This window comes from Dipodomys spectabilis, unplaced genomic scaffold, assembly GCF_019054845.1.
Source record: "Dipodomys spectabilis isolate Male_0828 unplaced genomic scaffold, ASM1905484v1 ptg000050l, whole genome shotgun sequence".
Lineage (NCBI taxonomy): Eukaryota > Metazoa > Chordata > Mammalia > Rodentia > Heteromyidae > Dipodomys > Dipodomys spectabilis.
In genome coordinates this window covers 8,092,804-8,119,551 of record NW_024870727.1, presented here as the reverse complement: position 1 = coordinate 8,119,551, position 26,748 = coordinate 8,092,804, and the positions used below count along the sequence as shown (strand labels likewise).

The 26,748-nt window shown below is 42.8% G+C and overlaps 1 protein-coding gene across 6 annotated transcripts in view; it reads right to left on the bottom strand.

Annotated features, from left to right (window-relative positions):
• Positions 1-26,748, bottom strand: part of Tnik (TRAF2 and NCK interacting kinase) — a 394,212-nt gene that overhangs the window by 147,296 nt on the left and 220,168 nt on the right. For all 6 annotated transcript variants that reach the window (XM_042678823.1, XM_042678824.1, XM_042678826.1 and 3 more), the window contains exon 3: positions 15,534-15,590. In XM_042678823.1, coding sequence (XP_042534757.1) covers positions 15,534-15,590 — 57 coding nt within the window. The remainder of the gene's footprint in view (positions 1-15,533; positions 15,591-26,748) is intronic.

Here is a 26,748-nt window from a genome sequence, read left to right as displayed (position 1 = left end):
TCAGATCTCCTGCCTGTGTGTACCACTGTGCCTGACTCTACACATCATTTTTGGTTGGGTTTAACTGACACTCCCCAGAGATGCCTTGCTGCCATTCCCTCAAGGTCAAGTCCTCCCACTAAACCTTGCTGTGCGCCCCCCACTTTCCTTCATGCTTTCCACAGGTACTCATTCCAACTGCAGTGCCACCTGCCTCTCCTCTCCGTGGATCGCAAGCCGTCTTCTACTTCAGCTCTCACTTCTAGAGTCCTTTCCTGAACTGCCAAGCTCCCTAAGTCTGTCTGTCATGGTCATTTCCAGAACTGCCATCCACTAACAATCCATTGTCACCGTCAACACAAACACTAGGTTGTTCCCTAGAACAGTCTCAGTACCAAGCCAAGTGCCTGTGCATACAAGGAAGCAAGCCTGCCCAAGGCCCAACTTCCTAGAGCAATACTAGTGAGGTTAGAAGGATCAGCTAAGAACAGAAGGCAGAGTGCCCAGATGTGGACATTTCCTGGCCACACAAAAACAAAGTTAGTGGAAGGAAATGGAAATCTGCAAACTTAGGAGAACTAAAAACATGTTACATATCACGTGGTCTCACTCAACGGAAGACTAGGTGATCTCAAAATAGAACAGATGACTGGGATGCTGAACTAAGGATAAGGAGATGCACGTGATCTTCACCATAAGGACCAGCCAAAGGGCACGGGGCTGGGCTGGTGGCTGGGCTGGAGGATGGATAGCATACTGCTGACCAATGCCTTCTTCCTTGCCTGCTAGCTGGACATGCCTACACCAGTCCCCATTCTAGTCCTATGAAGAGAATGACTTTCACTGACCTTCACCTGGTTGAAAAGTCCCTGCTGCACACCTCAAATGCCATATCAGCATGCATAGGAGCTATTTTAAACCCTCTGTAAAGGAGAGTAGGATGAGTGGATGGAGTTTGAGGAAGCCTAAATAGGAGAAACCAACCCAACGGTTGCTACGGCCTACGATTTGCGGCTAGCTGCTTCAATGATAAAAGGCAAGGACAAGAAGTGATGGAGTACATGGCTCACTTTCCAACTGCAGCTGATAATCTTGCTTAGTGAGAAGGCAGTGATCTATTTGCTGTCTGCCTCTGAGTTTCTGATAGTTTGGTGCGGGATGTGCTTTAATAAAAGCTTAGCATATCATTATGAAAATGAGGGCTTAGGAAACAGTGAAGTAATAACATAATTCAGTATTGAACCATCTCTTCTGAAGTTCAAAATGAAGTCGGCATATTCTCCATCACTTGGCACAGTTAAACTGAGGCAGATATAACAATAAAAAAGCTTATCATTCACTGAGTTTGGAGTCAGAAAGATGAGGGAGGGCGGGTGGGGTGCATGCTGAGTTTGGAGTTCACCCCTTTTTGCTATAAGATTACAGGGAAGTCACCCACTTTTCTGAAACCTGAGTTTTTTTCGTGTAAGGAAATACATTAGGTGTCTCAGTTTCTGGGTTAGTTGAGGTATATGAAGCTTATAAGGTATATTCCCAAATAATAATTATTAATCTTCTCAACAAAGAAGATCAATAAGCAACAAAGCTAGGAGGGCAAGAGTGTTTAGTCCCCTTGAATTTTATGTTTCGGTTGCAGTTTTTTCAAACACTGTTATGGGACACTGGGTCATGGTTGTGTAGATCTAATATATACCCTTGATCTTGACCTTCAATGGTCTTGTAACTGAGCATGCAATTCCTCAATGCTTCAGGGCTACTGTTCATCCAGATTTGTCATCTAGGGTTCTGAGGACAGTAAGAGATTCAGTGAAATACAAATAAAGGCTCTAACGAACTACAAACAGCCCAGCCTCAGGTTATGGTCCAGGAAGGGAGATGAGTTACAGTGTTTTCAAAAACACAAATACAACCACTGTGACTGAACTAGAGGAAGCAGTTTTAGGAGAAGGGGAAACCTTTAGTTTGTAAATGAACTTATTGTTATATCTTAAGAATTAAGCACAGTGATCAAATCCATTGAGAGCCTAATGACTACTCAAAAATGAAGTATTAGGATCAAATTGTCTTAAACTTAAACAGAGACTAACTTAATAAGCCAAACCCAGTATTTTGGGAAGATCTATTATTTTTCCACCAGGAGACTCCAAAATCGAGTCTGATTCATTATGTTAACTTCAGGCATGACATTTAAACTCTGAATGTCAGACCTTTCCAGCTACCAAAGGGAATAAGAAATCTCCCTAAGCTACCTCTAAAGACTTAGGAATGATGAAGTGCTTAAATGTAATGTTAGTATAAAGATAAAGAAGATTTTTTTTTTGGCTGTAGGGTTTGAACTCACTCAGGGCTTGGGTACTGCCCCTGAGGTCTTCTGCTCAAAGCTAGGACTCTACTACTTTGAGCCACCGCTCCACTTCTGATTTTCTTGTAGTTAACCAGAGATTAGAGTCCTATGGACTGCCCAGGCTGGCTTTGAATTGTGAACCTCAGATCCTAGCCTCCTGAGTAGCTAGGATTACAGGCATGAGCCACCAGTGCCTGGCTAATTTTTTAAAATCTCAAGAACATGAGAATCTACTATTGTTAATATTTATGATAGACTGGGTTAAAATTGGCCATGATATCTTAGCTGTTCCCCAACAAAAAGTAGAGTTCATGATTCTTCTCCTATCAGTTGGACTTAGCCAGGTGACTTGTTTTGACCAATGGAACAATACCAAATGAATTTAACAGAATTTTGAAAAGCACGTATGCACTGGGGCTGGCCCTCTCCTCTCGCTGGAGGAGAACCCTTTTGCCATGTGAGAAACAGGGTGGCATCCCAGAAGATGAGAAACCATGCAGATACAATAGGTTCCAAATGCAAAGAAAGGACAGACTCCAGGCCATGCTTTCAAGCCAGTGATTGGGCAATGATGTATTCAGGACTGTGATCATTAAAGTCAGCCAAAAAAGGCAGGCTCTGGTGGCTCACACCTGTAATCCTAGCTACTCAAGTCCTGGAAACTCTTATCTCCAACTGACCAGCAAAAAGTTGGAAGCTGAGCTGTGGCTCAAGTGGTAAAGCACCAGGCTTGAACAAAAAAAGCTAAGGGATAGCACCCATGCCTTGAGTTCAGGCCCCAATCATAGCATAAAACAACAGGTCAGTCAAACCCAGTCTCATGAAATGTTCACTGTGTGCCGTGGGCTGTTTGCGCACAAACTTATGTAACACTAGAAGTGGCTCTATGAAAAGTGTTTTTGATGATGTAATTATACAAATGAAGGAGTCTCAGAAGGTCAAAGAACTCCCTCAGGTTCAAGTTTACTCATCTTCAACATTAGAGCTCAGTTTTGATCCCAGATTTGTCTGCCTTGCACGTGTACTAGTCCTAATTCTATTCAGAAAACTCCCAGACAGAAAGGCAATTACCTATGGGACTAAAACCAAAGTGTTTATCAAAAGAGTTTAGGAACATCTTAAGCCAGGGGTAAAGAAAATCCTGACTCTGATCCTTTAATTAAAAGAGCTTGTAAACGTACAATACTATTTGTTTATGACTGACTTTCAGGGATAAATATTTTTAAATTGTATATTTACTATGTAGTGCCATATATTTTACATGCCTAACGTATGCTAGGATTTAAAAATAGAATGAATGAGGTATTCAATATTATTTTCTGTAACCTACAGTTTGTTCCTCATTTAACATTCAATCTATGGTATAAGAACAAAACCATGTGACTCTTATGACAATCGAAGTACTGGGCAGAAGGAAGTCTGGAGGGAAAGAGTTGCATAGATGCTTAGGTGGCTAGCCTACAGATGTGCAGACTTAGGGGCATTGGCCAGAGTCTCCTTACTTCATCTTTCTCACCTGTGCTGGTCCGTGGCAGATGTTTGTGTCTACTTAGGTAGCATCTTCCCTTCCAGCACTGATGGTATGTGTAAGGAAGTTGGAGATAATTCTTACACTTAAAGCACCACAGATTTCTTAAGTGATCATCACTTTCTCTTAGAATATGGTTTTAAATTTATTTCTGGCCAGGTACTCGTTGCTCACATCTGTGATCCTAACTGCTTAGGAGGCTGAGACGTAAGGACTGAGGTAGCCTAGGCAGCAAAATGCACAAGACTGTTATCTTCAATTAACTAGCAAAAAAAAGAAAAAAAAAGAAAAAAAAGAAAGAAAAGAAAAAAGGAAGTAGAGCTGTAGTGATGCAGCAACAGTCTTGAGTGAAAAAACTAAGGGATAGTGTCCAGGCCCAGTACTGGTGTACGCGTGCATGCACATACACATAATCTGTAATAGCCTGTAGTAACGCAATTTCTATTTCTCTTTGTTGGTCGTGGGGCTTGAACTCTGGGCCTGGGCACTGTTCCTAGTTCTTCAGCTCAAGGCTAGCACTCTACCACTTGAGCCACAGACCCCCTTCCGGTTTTCTGGTAGTTTATAAAAGAGTCTCATGGACTTTCCTGCCCAGACTGGCTTTGAACCTTTATCCTCAGATCTCAGCCTCCTGAGTAGTCAGGATTACATGCATGAGCCACTAGTATCTGGCTTCCAATTTCCAGTTCTAGAAATTTGATTTCAAATACCAGTGTGTATCAAGCAAATACTAGTTTAAAATCATTTATTTTTTGTTAGTTTAAGTGAATAATATTTACTTATCAATAACAACCAAGAGGCTATTTGTTGAGGCTATTCAAAATTAGAAATTTTAAATACTCTATTATTTTCAGTATCATAACTTTTTGATTTTGTATCAGTTTCAAAGGACAGAAGAAAACTGATGTTTACATAGTAAAAGTTCTTTTCAACCCTTTGGCTGGAAATTTCAGCAAGATCTTCATATTGAAGCATATATGAAGCTATGCATGAAGAATTCATGTGGCATACAAGTTACAAAGTTGGCTATTTTCAAGTTCAAAGTTGGTATATCACATGCAGTTTGAAGTCTGTTCAAGTCAGTTTATTAAATGTTAAAATACATTAAACATTAAATGAGAATTAAGGTATGAATCACCTAAAATCATTGTCAGAGTGCTTATGTATTTGTGAGCCACATTTATGCGTGTGAGTGTGTGTGTGTGTGTGTGTGCGTGCGTGTGCATGCATGCACGTGCGCACATGTAATTAGTTCTGAGGCTTGAACTCTGGTCCTGGGCACTGTCTCTGAGCTCTTCAGTTCAAGGCTAGCGCTCTACCACTTGAGCCACAGCACCACTTCCGGCTTTTTCTGTTTATGTGGTGCTGAGGAATCAAACCCAGGGTCTCATGCATTCTAGTCAGGCACTCTACCACTGAGCCACCTTCCCAGCCCATGAGCCACATTTTTAGATCCCTAACAAGCCCCGAGTGATTCAATGAGTTGTCTAATTCTGCACTTCTTCATTGAACATAGCTAGAACTCAGGACTCCCATGGGAGTGGCAGGCAGCAGCAGACTTCTTGCATATACTAACCTTAAGCTAAATTGGTTGACTTAACAAATATTTATTAAGGGCCGGTATATATCCCAGGAACAATGCTAAATAATGCAACTATGGGCATGATAGATTCCAGCTCTACCACAATGAAACTTGCTACAGTCTGGTAAGAGACAAAGGCATATGCCCAAGAATGGTACAATCATATGGAAAATTACTACCATGAGAGGTATGTGTTAAAGCTGATCAAATTAGCCCCTAGGCACCCAGTTTGTCCTGAGTTCTAAAGGCTACCTAAAATACTCCATTGAAAGAGTGAGAGAAAGGGAGAGAATACTATGTGTGTTTAAGGAAGGGATCATGGTCCTGGTTAAAAAACAACAACAACAACAACAAAAAACTGTGTTTGCCAAGGCCCTATGGCTGGAGGGGATATAACCTGCTTCCTATGCTGGGGGGTGGGGGGGGTCACAAAGCTGCATTATCCTCATTTGTAGATAGGGAATAGAAAGGTCATCGAATAGTGGAACCCCTCAAATATTAAAACCACAGGGATGGATCATTTGCAGAGATTTTCTTTTTTTTTTTTTTTGTCGGTCGTGGGGCTTGAACTCTGGGCCTGGGCGCTGTCCCTCAGCTCTTCAGCTCAAGGCGAGCGCTCTACCACTTGAGCTACAGCGCCACTTCCGGTTTTCTGGTGGTTTATTGGAGATAGGAGTCTCACGGTCTTTCCTGCCCGGGCTGGCTTTGAACCGCGATCCTCAGATCTCAGCCTCCTGAGTAGCTAGGATTACAGGCGTGAGCCACCAGCGCCCGGCAGAGATTTTCTTTATAATTAGGTCAGACTGCTCTTACAATGAAGCAAGGTCCTTACAGGAGCAGAGGACCAAAATCTGATGTCCATCTTTCTCATCCTGCACTGAAGAAGCCTAAGTCCTGAGAAAGCCATGAATTAAAGAAATGTAAAATGAGCCAGGTGCTGGTGACTCATGCCTATAATTCTAGCTACACAGGAGGCTAGGATCTGACAGTCGCAGTTCAAAGACAGCCTAGACAGGAAAGTCTTATTTTCAATTAACCACCCAGAAAGCTGGCAGTAGAACTGTGACTAATAAGAGATAGAACACTAGCCTTGAGCACAAAAGCTCAAGGATAGTGCCCAGGCCCTGATTCAAGCCCCAGGATAGACTAAATAAATGATCCAAATTCAAATGACCCCAAAGTAAACAAGTTTTGAGTCTTCTTAGTGATATTGTCATTTGGTTAAGATCCCCGAGAAATGAGGTAGCTTATATTTGCCAGTATCCTGGACTACAATTCAGATAATAGCTACAGGAATCAGAAGGAATCTTTTTCTTTTCTTTTTTTCTTTTAAAAAATAACTACCACGTTTTCTGTGGTCTGCAGCTAGGATTTCATCTTCATCTGCCTTTGTATTCTTTTCATTTTTTTCTGGCCTCTGTGCTGACATGTGTCTTGTGTAAAGTCTACCAGCTTTTACTCTCACCAGCTCTGCAGGGGCTACCAAGATGGCCAATGCACAGTTCCTATTCCTCACTGGAGAGCTCATTAAAATCTGTAGGTTTTAAATGAGAAAGGCCTTTTCTGAAAGGAAAAAACAGAAGGTGAGCTTCAAGACATTAAGAAGGAAGCCGAGCGCACTGAGGACGAAGTGAAGCCACAGAGCTTAACAAGACAGTTCAGAAAAGTCACAAGACAGAGTCCATTTAAGTCACGAGATGGGCAGGAATGTGAGGTGGACAGGGTTGGTACACCAGGGATGGTCTGCCAAAGAACATCTCCGCACCAGCACCGAGGAACTGCCTTGCAGACCTGGACTTGAATGATACCAAGCATCTCAGCTTCTGCCTGTCAATTTCCTCATCTGCTTGCTTCTAAATCTCACTAGGGGGTCAAGAGAACTATAATTTGGATCAAATGTTTGGCAGTGCCCAAATAAAAGGCATCAATGTATTACATTTATTCTAATGTAAACCAACCTTCTTCCCTCCCTCCCTCCCTCCCTCCCTCCCTCCTTTCCTCCCTCCCTTCCTTCCTTCCTTCCTTCCTTCCTTCCTTCCTTCCTTCCTTCCTTCCTTCCTTCCTTCCTCCCTCCCTCCCTCCTTCCCTCCCTCCCTTCCTTCATTCCTTCCTTCCTTCCTGTCTTGCCTCTCACCCTCCCTCCCTCCGCCCCCAAGTACTGGGACTTGGACTTAGGGCTTTAAGCTGTTGCTTAGCTTTTTTGCTCAAGGTTGGTGCTCTACCACTTGAGTCATGCCTCCACTTCTGACTTTTTGCTGGTTAGAGATAAGAAGCTCTTGGATTTGTCTGCCTGGGCTTGTTCTGAACCATGATCATCACAGCCTTCCTGGGTACTTGGGATTGCCAGTGTGGGCCAACAATGCCTAGTTGCATAAAAGGGTTTAAAACAAAAAAGATTGTTGAGGGGATGATGGGTGGGGTTGGAGGGATTAAGATGCATTACGCTGGTGAACTGACGAGTTGAACTGTAATCCCTTTGTCTAAGTATATACAGATGACAAAGTTATAAAAAATTAAGAGATAGGACTTTGAAAAAAATAAAAATGGACACTTATCTTTATTAGCATGAAGGTCTAGTACCTAAACACTGCTTATGTCTCTGGCATACAAGCCCTACATCAAGGCCAGAAGTGTATCATGGCAGAATGCGTACAGAGACCCAGACACGTATAAGAGGCATCATTTGAACACAGATAAGGACACACGCTGAGGTATGTGTAGTGTGGCAGCTCAACTTGTTCATTTCTAGAACTCTAGAAGCTTCCCAGTACAGCACACAAAGCCGAGGGATTGCAAACAGCCCCAAAGATGGAGGAGGACATTATGAAGACAAGATATTCATTTGTCTATTGCCTAAGTTCTCATCACTGCTAAACACATGGTAGTCATGTAGCAGACAAGCCTCACAAAGGAACCCCCCCAAGCCTTTGCTGAACCCCTCTGAGGGATGGGCTAGCACTTCTGGGAGCTGCAGGTGGCATGTAGCTGCTACATTATCAGAGAACAGCTCCCCGCCACCCAGCTCAGTTGGTTTTCTTCTACATTCTCTCTTAATATGTTGTACTCTTGACAGCAAATTGGACCTCCCATTAAAGTCACTGTTCATCTATTAAATGTCTGCCACATCGGCTGATGTAGAAGACTGTGCCTTCATCTGTCTAATGCCCTTATAGCACTCCAGCACTTTCATTCTCAAATAGAATGAAGGCAGGCAGGCATGAACCTTGTCATTTCAGCCTTCAGCTTCTACAGTGGAACCCCCGCTGTCATTCATGGATTCTGTTCTACTGCTCTGGTCCTTCTTTAAGAGTTGAGGTATTCAGGGTAAGACTCAGAACCCTGGCACCAAGGAGATGAAGGCAGCCCACTAAAAACTCTTCATACCTGTTCACAATTAACTAACACGAGTGTGGCATTTGGCTTATCGGGCAGGTCAGCATCCATAGATGACTACAGGATTTCTATGCACTCTCCAAGACCACTGTTTCCATCAGTGACAGTTGCTATGCCTTAAGGATGTAAATACTAGATATTATATTTCACTTTGGCCTCACTTTGCTTATCTGTTAGATGGGTGATCAAATTTCTATGAATGCATGAATGGAACTCATACAGGTAAGAAAACTAGGAGGCTCAGAAATGTGTTGAAGGGCCCAATCAGTAAGGAAGGAGAGGGATACGGAACCCACTTCCACCTGAATGCAAAGGCCATACTCGGGCGATACCTTTCCATCTTCAAGATGGTAGTGAGAAATGTGGATCTGAATTCTCTTTCATACAGTATCTGTTGGGCCTAGGCAATTTAAGACTTTTCATGCTTTTAATTGCTCATTTGTAAAATGTGTAGAGTAATATGATTTCCTTAATGGGAGTTGTTGGAAAGATTAAATAAGTGAATAGATATCAGATATTAAGAACAGTAATGCCTGGCACATAAATCATCAGTGTGAGCCATTTTTATTTTGGTCAGGGACCTTTATTGTTATTAATAATGTTATTATGGGTTATACCACAGATCAATGCATGGAATGGTGTCCCTTTGGGAGAGAGGAACCAGTTTCAGGAATATTTACTGAGCTCTTAAACATGGGCAAAGACCTCTGCCAGAGGCTCCTGGGAGAAAGCCACTCCCATCCCCAAAGAGATGGAGACAAGGCTTCACCCACCAGGATGTAGCAGACAGAAGCAAGATCTCTATGAAGCAGGGATTCCAAAGGATTCTTCTCACAGGCAAAACACATTATGCTATCTCTTTGACCTTTGGCTGCTGCACTAGCTTTAGCAGTGTTTGGGGAACATAGTGAGGACTTGAGGGCTCCTCATCAGTTTTTAAAAGGGAAAGCACAACTCCCTGTATCTTTTTTTTTTTTACAAGGTAGGTCTTCATCAATATGGCATATTGGAAAGGCAAACATATTTGCAAACCTTGTAAACTCCTGTCATAGTATACAATATCTTCATGCCCTGGCCCCTGATTTGTTCACCTTAATCTTCTATCAATCCCTTCTTGGGACGTTTTAACATCAAAACTAAATGATGCACTTTTTAGAACACAATACCCCAGCCTTTGTGTCTCCGTCCAGCTTGTCTCCTTGGCCAGTCATGTCTTTCCCCCACTCCTTGTCCTCTGGGTTCAACCAGTGATGTCTGCCCCCATCAAACCTGGTAAGTTACCCTACTTATGACTGTTATAACCTTATCACAAAGGGCACAAGCTTTGCTTAGAAATATTAGGGCAGGATTATATTCTTATGAGCTCCTCCTCAAAGGATCAGGCTTATGTTAACTTAGAACATTCAGTGCCTGCCATAAAAGTTGGTGTTCAGTAGATGATTGTTGAATTTATCAGTGAAAACAAAATCACACCTAAGTAAACACAAAACATTCTATATTTGGTGGAGACCTATAGCAATAAGGTTAAAGGAGAAATTTAAAGGATGGATTCTTCTCAGGCTGAAATATTCTATCATTTAATGGCAACGTGTTTAATATGTTTGGCTTTCCTATTTCTCAGATGGGAGAAGTAATGGAACCTGTTTTGTAGATTGTTGAGATCAATGAAATTATTGCATACAAAGTATTTGGAGAAGTTATGGCATATATATATAGTATTTCCCTCCATTAATGGTAGTTACCACTGTGGTTATTTTTGGCTTTGAATATAAAAATTATAACTAGAATGGTACTGAAGGACCAAATCAGTTTTGAACACATTTTCTCTAATGCTATGATATATTAATAGAATTCTCCTGCTTTTGCCCACGCAGCATCCTTCCTATTTTTCTATAGTTCTTGGGTTTTCTTTTGAGGAATCAACTGTCCCCAACTCTCAGTCTCTATGGTGAAATCCAGAGCCAAGCATCCAACTCAGACTTGCCTGGAGAGAATCACAGGCAGGTTCAGGACTGGGTCATGACTGAAGTAGATTAACTGAGGCTCACACTCACCGGTCCTCTGCTGGGTCTCACAACAATGAAGTCATTAGAACATGGATCTATTGGTGGGACAAAAAGCTGAGCCAAGAGATGGACAAGGAAAAAATTCTCATCATACCAAAGGACTTCCTAGATCCTACTTAATTTTATGAGTGTTCATTTGTTTAATAAAAACAAGCCAGTGCATTCCCCTTCCAGCTTCATCAGTTTGAGTATAAGTACAAGGAGAGACTTACAACCAAAATTACCCTGAATAATCTCAGTCCATCATCGTGAAGGGGATGGTTTTAGTAAGTCCCATATGCATGTCACGGTGTCATTTTTTTTTCTCCATCAGGAATGTTTATAAATTATAATGGGGATCACCTAGGTTATCAAAGAATCATAGTTTCTTCTTACCCCATAGCCAGAATAGAGTAACTACAAAGCTCAAGAAAAGCGGGCCTCTAACTTTGGTATATGTGGGGCTTCTTGGAGATCTTGTAGAAATAGGAGATTCGGAGAGGCTATGCTCTGAAACCCTGCTGCAGCCCTGATAATCTTCTTATCTTATGAGCCTCCCATAAGCCCTGACAGTCTATTGAGGCTGTATAGTTCACTGTGAGAAATACTTGGCAATTGTAGACAAAATCTAGAGAACACAGTCTGGTAAGGATGGAACCCTACTAAGCAATAAAATGGGATACCTTCTAGGATGACTTGGGGACCTAAAAGAACTTCAAGTCTGAGCATGAGCAGTAGTTCTGATGCCAAAGTTAGGAAATTTGGAAGAATGTCTCAGCTCTAAAACTGGAAAGATACAGCCATTGTATCTGGTTTTCTCTGTGGCTGTTTTCCATAAAAAGGAAGTGATAGAGAATAAAACTAGTAATTTAAAAATCATAATCTCAAGCTTGTGGTCTCATCAATTTCATTATCATAAGCTGTGGAAACTTCATCATAGGTCAGCGCAAACAATCAACAAAGATGACTTTTGAGAATTCATGTCAGTTTTTAACAGAGCAGCTATAATGAGCACAATTATAATAATTGGTGAGAAGCATCTGAAACATTCCATAGTATACAAAAGGCAATGTGGCAGAGTGGAAGAGACTGTTTACTAGAGGCAACGCATGAATTCACAAGGAAATCTTACATTGACTGTGATGTGTAAGACAAGATACAATGGTCAGCTGATCAGTCACCATGGAAATAAGAAAAGATTTCTGGATATGCACCCATGTTCACCTTTGGAAAGGGTCACAGGGAAGAGCATGACTAAATCACAGGTACTTATCCAGCCCATCTGGACAGGGATTCTCCAATACTACAATGCATCCTCTCCATTGTCCTAATGGGTTGACATTTACATGTACAATGGCTTTACCTGTGTAGCAGCCTTAGAGAATGGAGAAAATAACACTTAAATAATTTTTCATATGTCTTAGTTGCCCGATGAAACCCGATTTAGAAAGGTTAAACTGACATTCCTTACCCTGAAAATACACACTCTGGGAAAATAACTCTCTTTTTGATGTTAGACAATCAAAAGAATGGTTTCCTGAAGCACTCCTAATGCTTCAGCAGAACCCAGAAACTAGGAGAGTGCTATTTAGTGCTTTCAAGTCCAACTTTGTGTGTCAACAAACAACTTTATGACCTAAGATAAATGATGTCAATGCAACTCAACTTGAGTTCTGGAGAATCACACAGCAGAATTTAATGTACAGTATGAATGTCTTGGACTGCATCCACATCCAATAGTTGTAAAATTGCCAAGTGCATCTCATTATGTAGAAATCTGATTCAATCCAAGAAAAACACAGCAGTGTGACCTCAGCAGAATAGAAAAGGAAATTCTACTTGTTCTGAGCTTGGGGCCTTATGAAAGAGTCACATGTCTATCACAGGTCTCCATATAGATGTTAACAGTATCAGGTTTTTGTGTCAGACCCTGCTAATTCACCATTCTTATTTCATATCTAACTTGTAGAACCTGTATTTTTAACTGGAAAACTTGTCAGAATAAAAAGGGGGGCATTGCCCAGACTCCCTTGCAGCTAGATAGGCCCAATGAAAGCAGAAATAATGATGTACACAAAGAAAACAGATCTCTCTGGGAATGTTTCTTCTGTGTCTTTCTGCTCACTCACATCCCTTTTATGGGAGAAGGGTTGTTATGTAGAATGTGATAAACAGAAATCCAACAACCACTTTGAGCCATGAAGTGAGCTCAAGTAGAGAGGCTATTAAAATTACTGAACAAAATGATACAATTATCCTTTACCAAATTGCCACATTTCCTTCCACCATCATCTTTAAGATTCCTTTTAACATGAGAGAACAAGACACTTCTATCATGCTTAATCCTCTGTTTTAAGAAGCAGAAGTTAACCTAATTAACATAAACCACATGCAGTTTCATAGTCCACATGGCCTGCTGTGTTACTGAACTGCCTTGAGATTAAATAATTGATCTGTTTTACAATATCTGACATAATGTAACCTCTAAAATACTGTCTTAAAGTAAAAATAAACCCTAGAACTTCATCCAAGTGGTGATAAATACATAGAGACAGAGTTTTTACTTTTATTAATTTAAGCTTTTACCTTTACTTGTTATATTTAACTTCTTGAGTATAGTTTTTTTTTGGGGGGAGGGTCCGGTCGTGGGGCCTGAACTCTGGGCCTGGGCGCTTTCTCTCAGCTCTTCAGCTCAAGGCTAGCGCTCTACCACTTGAACCACAGCGCCACTTCCGGCTTTTTTCTTTTTGCTTATGTGGTGCTGAGGAATCGAACCCAGGGCCTCAGGCATGCAAGGCAAGCGCTCTACCACTGAGCCACCTTCCCAGCCCTTGAGTATAGTTTTTCTGTGTGTGATCCTAGGGTTTGTGCTCAGGGCCTTTTACTTATTAGGCAGGCATTCTATCACTTGAACTATATCCTTAAGCTTTTGGATTTATTCATTTTTTTGATAAAGTCTTGCATTTTTGGCCAGGGCTGGCCTCAGATTGTGATTCTTCTACTTATGCACATAGTAGCTGAGGTTGTAAGACATACACCACCATTCCTGGCTTATTTATTGAGAAAGGATTTTGCTAACTTTTTGCCTGGATTGACCTCAAACTGTGATCCTCCCAATTTCTGTTTCTGGAGTAGCAGGGATTACAGGCATGAGCTACCATACTCAGCCACATGAATGTACTTTGACAAGGAATTCATATCAACAATAAATGTGTGGTACCAGTGAAAATCAGTGACATGTTATCATGGTAGGAAACTACCATGTAATATATATTTATATTGCATGTTTTTCTCTCTTTTTTTTTTTTTTTTTGTTGGTCATGGGGCTTGAATTCTGGGCCTGGGTGCTGTCCTTGAGCTCTTCGGCTCAAGGCTAGGGCTCATCACTTGAGTCACAGCTCCACTTTGGTTTTCTGGTGGTTTACTGGAGATGAGAGTCTCAGGGACTTTCTTTGCCCAGGCTGGCTTTGAACTGTGATCCTCAGATCTCAGTCTCCTGAGTAGCTAGGATTATAGGCATGAGCCACTGGTGCTCAGCTTGTATGGTTTTTCTTAGTTGTGGGTTTTAATTTTTTTTGGCAGGGGGGGCACTGTCCCTGAGCTTCTTTTGCTCAACGCTAGTACTCTACCACTTGAGCCACAGCACCACTTCCAGCTTTTTCTGTTTATGTGGTACTGAGGAATTGAACCTAGGGCTTCATGCATGCTAGGCAAGCACTCTACCACTAAGCCACATTCCCAGCCCTTAATTTTTTTAATTAAAGTTTTAAAAAATTTTTGCAGTGCATGGCTTTGAAATCAGGACTTTTCCCTTGGTAGGCAGGTAGGTGCTCTACCACTTGAAGCCACGCCCTCCCCCCCTGCATTTTGTTTCCTTCTTTATCCTATGTTTATACCGAGGCCTCCATTTTGGGACTAAATGAAGACTCTTATCTTTTATCTTTCATGTAGAGCAGACAGATATCTTAGTTTAAAAAATTCCCAGGACAATAGGGAATTATTAGCACGCTTTTGATGTCCAGTGAATCCTTTCAAGTCTGATTTTTGCTTTGTACTCTTGAAAAGGCATTAAAGTATTTTAAATAGATCTAGCAAAAAGGATTGAAAGCACTAGATTGCGTTTTACATAAAGTCTATTCCTTAGATTGCTTTTGATCACCCAGGCAGAAACAGGGTTCATTATGGTTCTGTAATAATAATAATGATAGTTTGTGGTTATGTGATTTGGTCACAAATATTTTGTTTTGGAAAACACTTAGCATTTTGGACCTATTTAAACTCCGTGGACCCCAGCATTAGGCAGACCTTGGGGAGCCCATTCAGACTCATCCTTCCTGTGTAATCTGAGTATTATTCTTCTAATACCTTGAAATTCTTGTTCTTTATTCATATGCAAATACCCATGCTTATGTGTATGCAAATTATGAGCGCACATAATTCATTCTAACTGCCCAAGGCAGTGTAGAGGTCCTGGATTTAATGAGAGTGATTTATGTACAGTCTCCTTGGCCAGCAGTTACATATCCAAAGAAGCCCAAGTAGGGAAAGATCTTTCACGTTTAGGAAGGATTTTGTTTCCCCCAGGAAAGTCACTTTTTTCGATGACTAATGTCTTTGCTACCAATCCATAAGAATTGAGATGAGAAGATAAAGATACATTACCCCTGTAACATCCATGACCTTAATGGCTGCAAGCTGGCCTGTTTTAACATGACGACCCTGCAACGAGAAAAAAAAAATTGAAAAGATTTAGTTCTGATGAGCAGTATCAGGATTTAGTTCCAACCATAAAAACAACTGCCTACATTGAGTTATAGCATATCAATGGGGGAGACAGACAGACAGACAGACAGGCAGGAAGGCAGACAGAGATACACACAGACACACACACACACAGAGAAACTTTCCAATCACTTAATCAAGCAGAGTTATTTTCACAGGGGCCATCAATTTAAATGAAAAAATGCAATGCTGAACAATTTGGCTCTCCTCCTCTCCAAGGCATTAGCTAGATGAGAGCTTATGGAAGAGCTGGATTTATGTGGAACAAGAGCCAGGCCTAGATAGAGGAGACAGAAATATCTCTGTCAGAAAATAGGAAGTGAAGAAACTTTAGTTTCTTTGATTTAAACTTTTTTTTTTTTTTTTGTGCTAACTCTGGGGCTAGTTACTATCCCCAAGCCACAGCTCTTCTTCCAGATTTTGAGTGGTTAATTGGAAATAGGAGTCTCATAGACTTTCCTGCCTGGGCTGGCTTTGAGCCTCAATCCTCAGATCTCAACCTCCTGAGTAGCAAGGATTACAGGTCTGAGCCACTGGTAGTTAGCATGATTCTTATGCATAGAAACCAATCAAGTAGATATAATTCTGCTATCATTCTTTTGTGAATGATTGATTGACCTTTATGTTAAAAGAGGACCTGAAATGCAATGTTGGTCAATCAAAGGCAGATAGGGAGACAAAGCTGAGTGATAGCTACCATTTTCCCAAATGGGCATCTTTGGGTTTTGGAACCAGCAAACACACAGCAGTCTGTTGAAGGGGTGATCTCAGTTTTCTCTTTGAGAAAACTTACTGTTTATATCAGAGTTCCAGACAACAGCAAAGATCATCTCATCAGTTCTAAATGCATGGCTTCATACTACTCTCAAATGCATTTTATCATCTACAAATTGAATATCCCTTATCAGGACATCTTGAGACTTAAAAGTATTTCAGATTTTGGATAGTTTTTACATTTTTTAATATGTGCATATCCATAATAATGAGATATCTTGGAGATGAGACCCAAGTCTAAACACAAAATCTATTTATGTTTCCTATGCATATTAGACATAGTGTGGAGATCATTTTATAGAGTAATTTTAGAATGCCTGGATATTGATTAACCTGTCAGACAATGTCAGGTGGCAGATTGTCTACGTGGGGGTAGCATTATACTGGTACTCAGGTTGGGATGTTGAAGCACTTTGGATACGGGGAGTCAAAGCCATTTTGGATGTTTAGTATGTGTGTCAATCAGATGGTCTGTTAGAGCTCCTAGCACAGCAGGGCTCAACATTCCAACTGCAGAACCTTCATCATAGCTTTTAACCTTTCAGCCTCTGTGTCCTCATTTGAGAAACAGAGACAAGAAGATCTAACTCAGGTATGTAGGGGTGATTGGGCCTGGCACATGTCAGCAGCTGGCAAATGCCAGCTTCTTTCCTGTGACTCTCTGTCTTCTCTGCTTGTGGCTGATTTTCAATGTGGTCCTCCCTGCCACGTTGTTTCCTGAAGGCAAAGACCATCCATCCCTTGAGGTACTTACTGCACTTCTAGAACTGGTGAGGGGCATGGTTAGAAATGACCAACAGCAGGAAAGAGGATGTTGCTAGCACTTGTGGTTGGGAAAAATCACACAGGTTTTGTGTGATTTAGCTCTAACAGCTGGACACTAGGAAAGTGTACTAGCTTACCTGGGCCAATTTTGTAATTGTGGGATACTATACATTTATGGTGTTGAATGTTTCACCTTTCTCTGATACTTTTTTTCCCTTTGACACTAACCATCCCCCACTCCTGTGCTTGCCCTTTAATTTTTTGCCTACTCTGCTTGTTGGTTCTGTCTCCTATATCTCAGCTTTTAAACTCTCTGTGGTCTGGATCTAATAGTACCACCTTCTTCTTTGCATCCCTATCCTGTTTCCTTTCTTTCCTCCTCTCTGGGTATAGGAGTACTAAGGAGGAGATAATAAATCGCATTAAATCAGCAATGTCACATGGCCACAGCCCCCCTCAAACTTTTCTCAACTTTTGGGAATTCAGGGGAAGGAGTTGGCAAAGAGCCTTGAACCAGAATCCCAGAGGCCTGGTGTTCATACAGGCTGTGACTGTAACCATCAGATTCATCTCGCCTCTCCTTCCTCTGTACACAAAACATATAGATCTGCCATGAAACTCTTGCAGTAGAACCACAGAGCTGGATCATAGCAGCTTCTGCATGTGGCTTAAAGGAACCTCCTGTCTGCCACACTAGCTTGCTTAGGCTCTCACTTGCTTCGAAACCAATCTGTTTGCAGTTCTCTAAGTGTAATGACAGACTTTGTCGTGGTGACTTCACAATAATTTTGTCCTTTCTAGATTCTTCTGAAGTGTCACTTCTCTGGTATCTTCCTGTGAACCACTCCTTGTCCCTGTACTACCAACAGACCTGTTCCTGTTCCATTATTGTAGGGAGCCTAAGGGATCAGAGGCCTCTTGCCTAAGGCACACAGTCAGATTTTCCTCTTTGCATCTTCTTTGCACCAATAATTTATTAGCAGGGCACCCCAACTCCTAGAGAATAGCAAGAAAGGGCTGTGTAGAGGCAGCTTACATACAAGTGCTGGCCCAAGGCTGGAGAAGAGACAGGGGGAAAGCAACCTATGTGACATTTCAAATGCAAGGCACCGGGCAGCTCTTAGTTGGAGATCAATAAAATAAAGTGATGTTATTTCTTTTTAAGTTAGGGTATGTGATGTTTCTGCTTTATTTGTTACTATTATAGCCACTTTAAATGCAGGAAAAAATCAGCCTTGCTTTCCTCCATTTTAAATGGCATGTCTAAGGTGAAATCACATTTCTTGGAGGCTGATAGATGAATGAGTAATGTTCCTTTTCATATCATTTTGGGCTGAAATAAAATCCTACAGGTGAAAGAGGGCTCAGTACCAGAAATGGGTGTGCCCATGTTCTGGAGCAGATGGTGGTTGGGCTGTCAAACTTGGAGGGTCAGGTGAGGGAGGGAATGAAGAACCCAGCCTAGCACGCATTGCCTTGTGTATCACCAGAGGTTATCAAGCTCAGTTAGGATCCAAATGAAGGAAAAACCATAAGGGAACTTCAAGGGATCAGCTGACCATGAGATCACTACGAACACAAGGCAAGGAGTACATGAATGAAGAGAGGGAAGGGTCAGGGGAGGAGAAGAGCTAATGCATATCCTAGGAAGCTAGGAACACTGAAAGAATGGGTGGGGTTGGCAGGGATGGAGGAAAACGATGCAAGGAGTGACACTGATAAAGATGCATTGCGCTCATAAACTGACATGTTGAATGGCCACCTCTTTTGTTCAACTGTTTAAAGAGAACAGTAATTAGAAAACCTCAAACAAGGCAAAGCCATGGTTAAAGAGAGAGGCAGTTTTTATAAAAATAGAACTGAACTAGCAACAGACCTCCTAAGTTTACCTCACAATTCTCTACTTGTAGAAAGGAGCTAATGAGAGCTCATCCCAGGCCGCCCTCATCTGCTAGCCAGCTCCGGAATTACAAAGCCTCACCACGGACTTGTTAAAACTCACTTGATGTTTGGTGGTTTATAACACAAGGGAAGATTGCAAGATACCTTACTCACAGAGAGCCTGATTATAAATTACTTCCCTAACAGTTGGTAGTAGTAAAGCTATCAGTTTGGAAAACAATAGATTTTCCCTCTGAAATGGGACATTTTGGTATATAATGTGTTTACTTTGCTACCTATGTCACTTTTGCACAAATTCTCTATTCCTTTCCTTTCTTTTTTAATCAATAGTCAATTCAGTAATACATACCAAGACGCTAGTATATAGTTCTGCTTTTGAAAAGTAGCAAAACATATTATTCCTCATAACAATGTCATTATTGTTACCAGTAATTCTTGTAAAATTCACTTTAATCAATGACTAGTTAAATTACATGACACAGAACCAAATTTGTTCATCTTTCTTCATCATACAGATATAACCCTTCTAACAATGTCTGGTTCAAAGGGATAATCTATATAAAAAGTTTTAAAGAGCACAATAAACTATTTGGTCATCAATATCCTTAAGAGGGCTGGGGTACATAGTAATGAAAAGGCTAACTTGTACAATCTGTTTTGTTTCCCCCTTTAAAAGTTTTTAATTGAATATATATTTTTATTGTAAAGATGCTGTACAGAGGGGTAACAGTCACCTGAGTAAGGCAACGAGTACCTACCTTTCTTCCCTCCTCCACCTTCTTCACTTCTACCCCTCCACCCCCAAGAAGTTGTAAAATTCGTTTCCAACATAGTGTCTTGTGAGTATCATTGTTGCAATGGGTCATTCTATGTCCTTGTTTCAGCACTTTGTTATTCCCCTTCCCCTCCCCAAATTAGATAAATATATATACAAGATGCAGGGTGGTCCCAGGGCAGGGCTATTTACAACTAATTGATCCTTTTTTTTTTGTCGGTTGTGGGGCTTGAGCTCTGGGCTTGGACACTGTCCCTGCACTCTTCAGCTCAAGTCAAGCACTCTACCACTTGAGCCACAGCATCACTTCTGATTTTCTGGTGGAGATAAGAGTCTCATGGACTTTCCTGCCCGGGCTGGCTTTGAATTGTGATCCTCAGATCTCAGCCTCCTGAGTAGCTAGGATTACAGGCGTGAGCCACCGGCACCTGGCTATGATCCTTTCTTTTTTTGAGAGGAGCAGTTTTAGAGTTTGAACTCAGGGACTCGAACTTCCTTGGCTGATACTCTACCACTTGATCCCACCCTTCCAGCCCTCATTTCTGCTAGCTAATTTGAGTCTCAAAGACTTTTCAGCCCTGGCTGGCTTTGAACTTCATTCTTCTGGATCTCAGCCTTCTGCATAGCTAAGAATAGAGGCATGCGCTACTGGCGGTAAGCCCAATTTTAATTCATTTCCCTTATAAGAAAAATAAATTATTCAAAGGCAGACATCATCTAAATTTGAATCTAAAATGCATGTTCAACTAATACTAAAAATTAAATTTCTATTGAAAGGAAAAAATAAAGCCACTGAAGAGAGACAAAACGTATTCTCCACAAAAATTGGAAAATGTCAGATTGCAGCTGTGGAATCATTTCTTAAGAAAATAATGAACTAAGGTTTTTTTTTTCTCTCCTTGTGAAATAATCAGCATTAAAAAAAATGAGTACACAGATTTAATATGGGAAAATAAAAGGGATCCAAAGCCTAGTGTCAGATAATGTCCTAGAGCACACCAACTTGTCAACGAGAAGAAAATAAGAATAGCAGAAGGGGGAGAAAGGGGGGCAGGAGGTCATCAGTTTTGGGGGGACAGTGGGTCACACACACTCACAAATCCAACTCTTCTCCCTGCTTCCTTTATTCTCCCTCACTTTGAATCAGCAAAGAAGGATGTGGAGTCTTGTTCTAGATGAAAGAATTCAACACCCAGGTAAGCATCCAGCTCCCTCAAGTACAACAGCATGGCAGCCCTTCCCTTTTCTCCTGAAAATGAATGCAAGAGAAGAACAAGGCTGTCTGAAAGAGCCAGCCCTGGGAGCCTCACCTCTGTTATTGCTATTATTTTCTAAGGAACAGCAAGAGCGCTTTGGAGCTGCTGGCCTGAGGCTCGCCTGAGAGAGTGCTTTCATTTCTAGGTCACCGAAACACATTTGTTTCCAGCCACGCTCAGAAGAAAAATGGAGGCTGTTGAAAACACAGATGGTTCCCCCACCTCCTCATCTCCCCAGTTTGTCCCAGGTCACATGCAGGTAGAGTGGCTCATTCTGCTTTGAATTAGCTGAGAGCTAGTGGTGAATGAACACACTTACCTTTGTGTTTGCACAACATCTATGCTGACCCACTCATCACAGCCCACGTGGGGTGGTTTTCAAATGTCTTATTCCCAAGCCAGGAAAATAAAGCAATCAATCGGAGGGGCTGCAGATGTTGAGTTGGTGGTAGGGCACTTGCCTGGCATGAATGAGGCCCTGATTCTATTCCCATCAACAGAAAAGGGAAATAAAAGGCCTGACGTCATAGCACATGTAGGGAAGCACAAGTGTGAGACCTAAAGTCAAGCCCTGGCTAAGAAAATAAAAGATTAAGAAATGAAATCAGGGGTAGAGCATGTAATAATGGCTGCTGCTTCCTAGATCCGTGATGATGCAATTCACTGCCCAGAATTCCTCCATCTCATATTATATCAACCAACATCTCTCAACCTGGTCCCTCGGTGGAAACAGCTTAGTTCCCAAGGTCCTGCAAGGTGATGGTGACTTGGACGAGTATGGAAGTGATAAATAGAGTAGATGAGCTACATAGAATGCCAAATCAAAGTTGGCATGGTGACTCATTCTAACATCTCAACTACTCAGGAGGCAGAGGTAGGAGGATTAGGGGGTGAGGCCAGCCTGGGCCAAAGCATGAAACCCTTTCTGAAAAAGAAATGGAAAGCAAAAGAACTGGGCATGAGGGGCTCAAATGGTAGAACATTTGACTAGCAAGTGCAAGGCCCAGAGTTCAATTCCCAGTCACTCACACACACACACACACACACACACACACACACACACACACACACACACACACACACACACACACACACACACACAGCCAAATCAGTAAGACTTGGGAATAGATTGAATACAAAGCTCTCCCGGGCCTCCTACGCTGCATGGCACAGAAGGAACTCAGTAAATATTTGCTAAATAACAGATTGAATGAAAGAGTGAGATTTAAAGATTGCCTTCAGGTGCTTAGACCAAGTATTCCATGATTGTATCATTTCCCTTTAACCCTGCTGCTCCCCACCCACCCATTTTTGTCTTGTCACAGAGTATGACCAGATTGCAAGAGACTGTGAGCAGAGTTTACAATCATTTTGCTCACAAATAAGAAGGTAGAAGATGAAGGTAAGTCCTTTTAAAACTCCATAGAGAAGCCAATTTCCTTTTCCCTTCTCTACAGATCACAGGGAAACTAGAAATTGGTTTTAGCTTTTTTTCAGAGCTGTGATGCGAGGGCAAAGGTGAACTCCCATTTCTATTCCCTGTTAAGATTAAAGTTGGGTTAAGATGCCAATCTGGACAGCTTTAGGAATGCAACCTTCCTTTGATAATGCAGGACTTGGGTCAGAGAGGGAGACAAGAGGACTTGATGAAAAGATTCAGAAGATCCTGCAGAATAAGGAATATGATGTCTACAGAATATAGTTGGCGATGCATCTGTGCTTCCAGGCCTCACGCATCTGTCACTCGTTGCTTAAAACTCCCCTGCTCAGAGCCAGGTGCCAGTGGCTCATGCTTGTCATCCTAGCCACTCAGGAGGCTGAGATCTGAGGATCACAGTTCAAAGCTTGCCTGGGCAGGAAAGTCTGTGAGACTCTTATTCCCCAATTAACCACAAAAAGCTGGAAATGAAGCTGTGTTCAAGTGATAGATGATTGCTAGCCTTGAGCATACAAGCTCAGAGAGCATCCAGGCCCAGCGTTCGAGCCTCTGGACTGGCATAAAACAAAACACTGCCCTGATCAGTATGTATGTAGAAACTAGGGTGCAACCATCAAGCCTTCAGGCAAAGATGAAGCCAAGTCCTGACCCAGGGCAGTCACCACACAAGGGCTCTCTGCCTTGACAGTACTTACTGGAACTGCCTCTGCCTGACACAGCACAGATGGTGTCCTAGGCCAGCTACTGGGGGAGAGGGTGGCTGAGACACTCTGACAGACAGGAGGGAGAGAAACAAGAAGCCATTTGGGTTTCTCTGTTGGAATCTAGGTCTCCTCAAGTCTCTGATGCCAGCGTGGCTCACTTATCAATCAAAATGGATGCTTCAAGGAAGCAAATCCACCCCATTTGTAGCAGACAATGGTTAATGCATGCAGATTCTGTGGCAGGGAGCCTAGTGTCTGTACCCAGGAATGGCGCACACAGCTGAGGTGACGGTAGCGAGGAGGGTGAGCAGCTCAGAAAGCAGCAGAACCAGTCTCATGGGCGTGGCCTGAAGCCAAGAATCTATCCCAGGACCCTCCTTCCCCCTCCTCCCCACAAAAAGCACAAAATCAAAAGATTTGTACAGGCTCCTGTTTAACTCCTGCTCCAAGGAGACCATAGTCATTTGTGAGTTGTACACATATTTCTGGGGACATTAAATCCACTGTAAATGGGGCTCAAAGGACGGGGAAGGGGGAGACAGCTCAAGGTCTCCCAGGATACTCTATTCCTCCTCAACACACCAGCACATTACCCTTATCTGTCCCCTGGTTGGGGGTAACTACTGGGAAATGGCGCTTAGCAGTGTGGCTCTGAACCCAGGATGAAGGTTATTATAATCTACTTTGGTTCAAAGAGACAAGGAAGAAACCTGGGGTGATTTTTTTTTTCTTCAGGAGACAAAAGGTAAATAACACATGTAGAATCCATTTTAACATCCTGATGTTAAAATATCCATTACTAAGATTTTTTTAAAACTTACAAAAGTTAATGTTATTTGGGGTTTCCAGTGGTTGTTTGGTTTTTCTATTGTGGATGACTGAGCAAGGTTTTAATATTCTACGGAATCCAATAGTCCAGAAAGAGGTGTTAATGGTACATAGGACCAGGCTCCAGTGGCTCACACCTGTAATCCCAGCTAGTCAGGAGGCCAAGCCTAAAGTCAATGGTTCAAAGCCAACCCAGGCAGATAAATCCTCACCATTCATCTCTAATCAGCAAAAAGCTGGCATTAGGAGTATAGAGCACCAGCCATGAGCCAAGTGAGAGGTTCTAAGTTCACATCCCAGTACTGACAAACACAAAATTGATGCTTTTTATTTTCAGGTTCAGGAAATACCCATTAGAAATACAAGAAGTTGTATTGTACATCAAATCTTTCATTTTTAAAAATTAGAATAAATTAATAGTAAAGGAAGAATTCATTGTTGTGTGTGTGTGTGTGTGTGTGTGTGTGTGTCCATTGTGGGGCTTGAACTCTGGGCCTGGGCGCTGTCCCTGAGTTCTTCAGCTTCAGGCGAGCGCTCTACCATTTCTGGTTTTCCAGCACAACTTCCGGTTTTCTGGTGGTTAACTGGAAATAAGAACTTTTGCCTGGGCTGGCTTTGAACTGTGATCCTCAGATCTCAGCCTCCTGAGTAACTAGATTATAGGCACCTGGCCATTGTAAAAATTGTATAGATATGTACAGTGCACTTTGAGTAAGTTCACCCCCTCTTATGTTCCTTTAATCCTCCTCTCCTCTTCCAAACACCCAATAACTTTCCACAGCCTGTGTGAATAGAATTCAAGGCACCTTTCTCCTAAGTTCCTTTCATCCTTAATGACTAGGGACATTAGGTATAGTCCCTCCTGTCAGGCAGGTGTCCTTTAAAGGCAGGGACTGGATCTTACACCTGTCTGATCTCACCTGGCCTAGGCCTGCTGCTTGGGAAGGGTAGGTGTTAAACCTGTTACCAACCGGAAGGCTGGCCATCAAAGATCTCCATCCATAGAGACCAAGAGATCCTCAGCTGCAACCTGGGAAGGAGCCTGCTATGCCCTGGGGAGCCTGCTTCCAAGGGTCATCAGGAAAGGGGGCCGCAAGAACAGCTCGTGGATCCTAACCTCAAGGAAGAGACGCAGGATCTGTGTTTCCCTCCCTCTCACTTTGGCTTTGGCTTTCTTTCCTTCCTAGTGTTCTCATGTTTACTCATATCCCAGGTTTCCCTGTGGAAAGGGGTTAGGGAGAAACAAGCCCTCCACACGGCCTCCCCTTTCCTGAGCTAGTCTAACCAGAAGCAGAAGCATGCTCATTTCCCCTTCCTCTCTCTCCCCTCTCTTTTCTCTTCATCCTCTCTCCCTTTCTTTCTTCCCTCCCTCCCTTCTTTCCTTCCTTCCTTCTCTCATCCTCTCCCCTCCCTCCCTTCCTCCCCTTCTTCCCTCCCTCTCTTCCTCCCTCCCTCCCTCCCTTCCTTCCTCTTGAACTCAGGGCTTAGGCATTCTCCCTTAACTTTATTTGCTCAAGGCTGGTGCCCTACCACTTGACCCACACCTCCACTTCCAGCATTTTGCTGGTTAATTGGAGAAAAAGGTCTCTGGAATTTTCTGTGCAGGCTGACTTTAGACCTTGGCACGCGGATCTTTTAATTTTTACTAGTGGGAAGTAGTTACACACAAGGGCTTTCCCATGGTACCTCTGACAATGCGTGCAATGCACACTGACCCAGTCGGCCCGTGCAGAACGCCGCAGGGCCAACCTGGCCATCAAAGACCGCACCCACACCTCCTCCTGGGGCTGCAGCATCTGACTCCACTGCAATCTGAGACATACAAACCTCCAGGCCGGGGGGGGGGGGGGGGGGGGGGGGGGGGGGGGCTGGCCGGGGGCCCAGGGCCACACGGAGCAGCAGTGATAACTCAGAGACAGTGCTACATATCAGGCAGGCACAGCAGCGCAGCCGTGGCGCCCAGCCACGGGGCAGCGTGGGCGCGGGGGGGGGGGGGGGGGGGGGAGGGCTGAGCCCCCAGGCAGGACGGGGGGTGCACCCAGCTGTCGTCAGGGCCCTAGGAACACAAATGGGGGCCCAGTGGACTCACTGGGGCTGCCCACGAATAATCCTCTCCCACAGTGTCCTCAAACCTCCATTAGTTTTAATTAAAACAAATGCCATTGGGGAAAGGGTTAGGCTAGGATGAGGCCCACCACATCTGAAGGAATAAAAGCGGGTCCGGAGAGGCTAGGTGTGAAAGGGAAGCAGCCAGCTTCTTGCTGAATCCCTGCACTGCGTCCACACCAAAGCCGTTCCAATAGGCGTTGCTTGTATCTGGGCAGAACAAGGCAGGCAGAGGAAATTTAGGGAGCAACTCACAGCCATCATAGAGATTCTTAAGGAAAGAGGTTAGGATCCCAACCAAATGTCCCCTCTGTGTGTGTGTGTGAGAGAGAGAGAGAGAGAGAGAGACAGAGACAGAGACAGAGACAGAGATAAGGAGAGATCTATCATATATGCAGAGGGTCAGGAGAGAAGGGACTTAAAAAGTAAGTATATGTCTTATCTTTCAAAACTTGTGGCTAATACCTGGTGCTGGTGGCTCACACCTGTAATTCTAGCTACGCAAGAGGCTGAAAGCTGGAGGATCTTGCTTCAAAGCCAGCCAGGG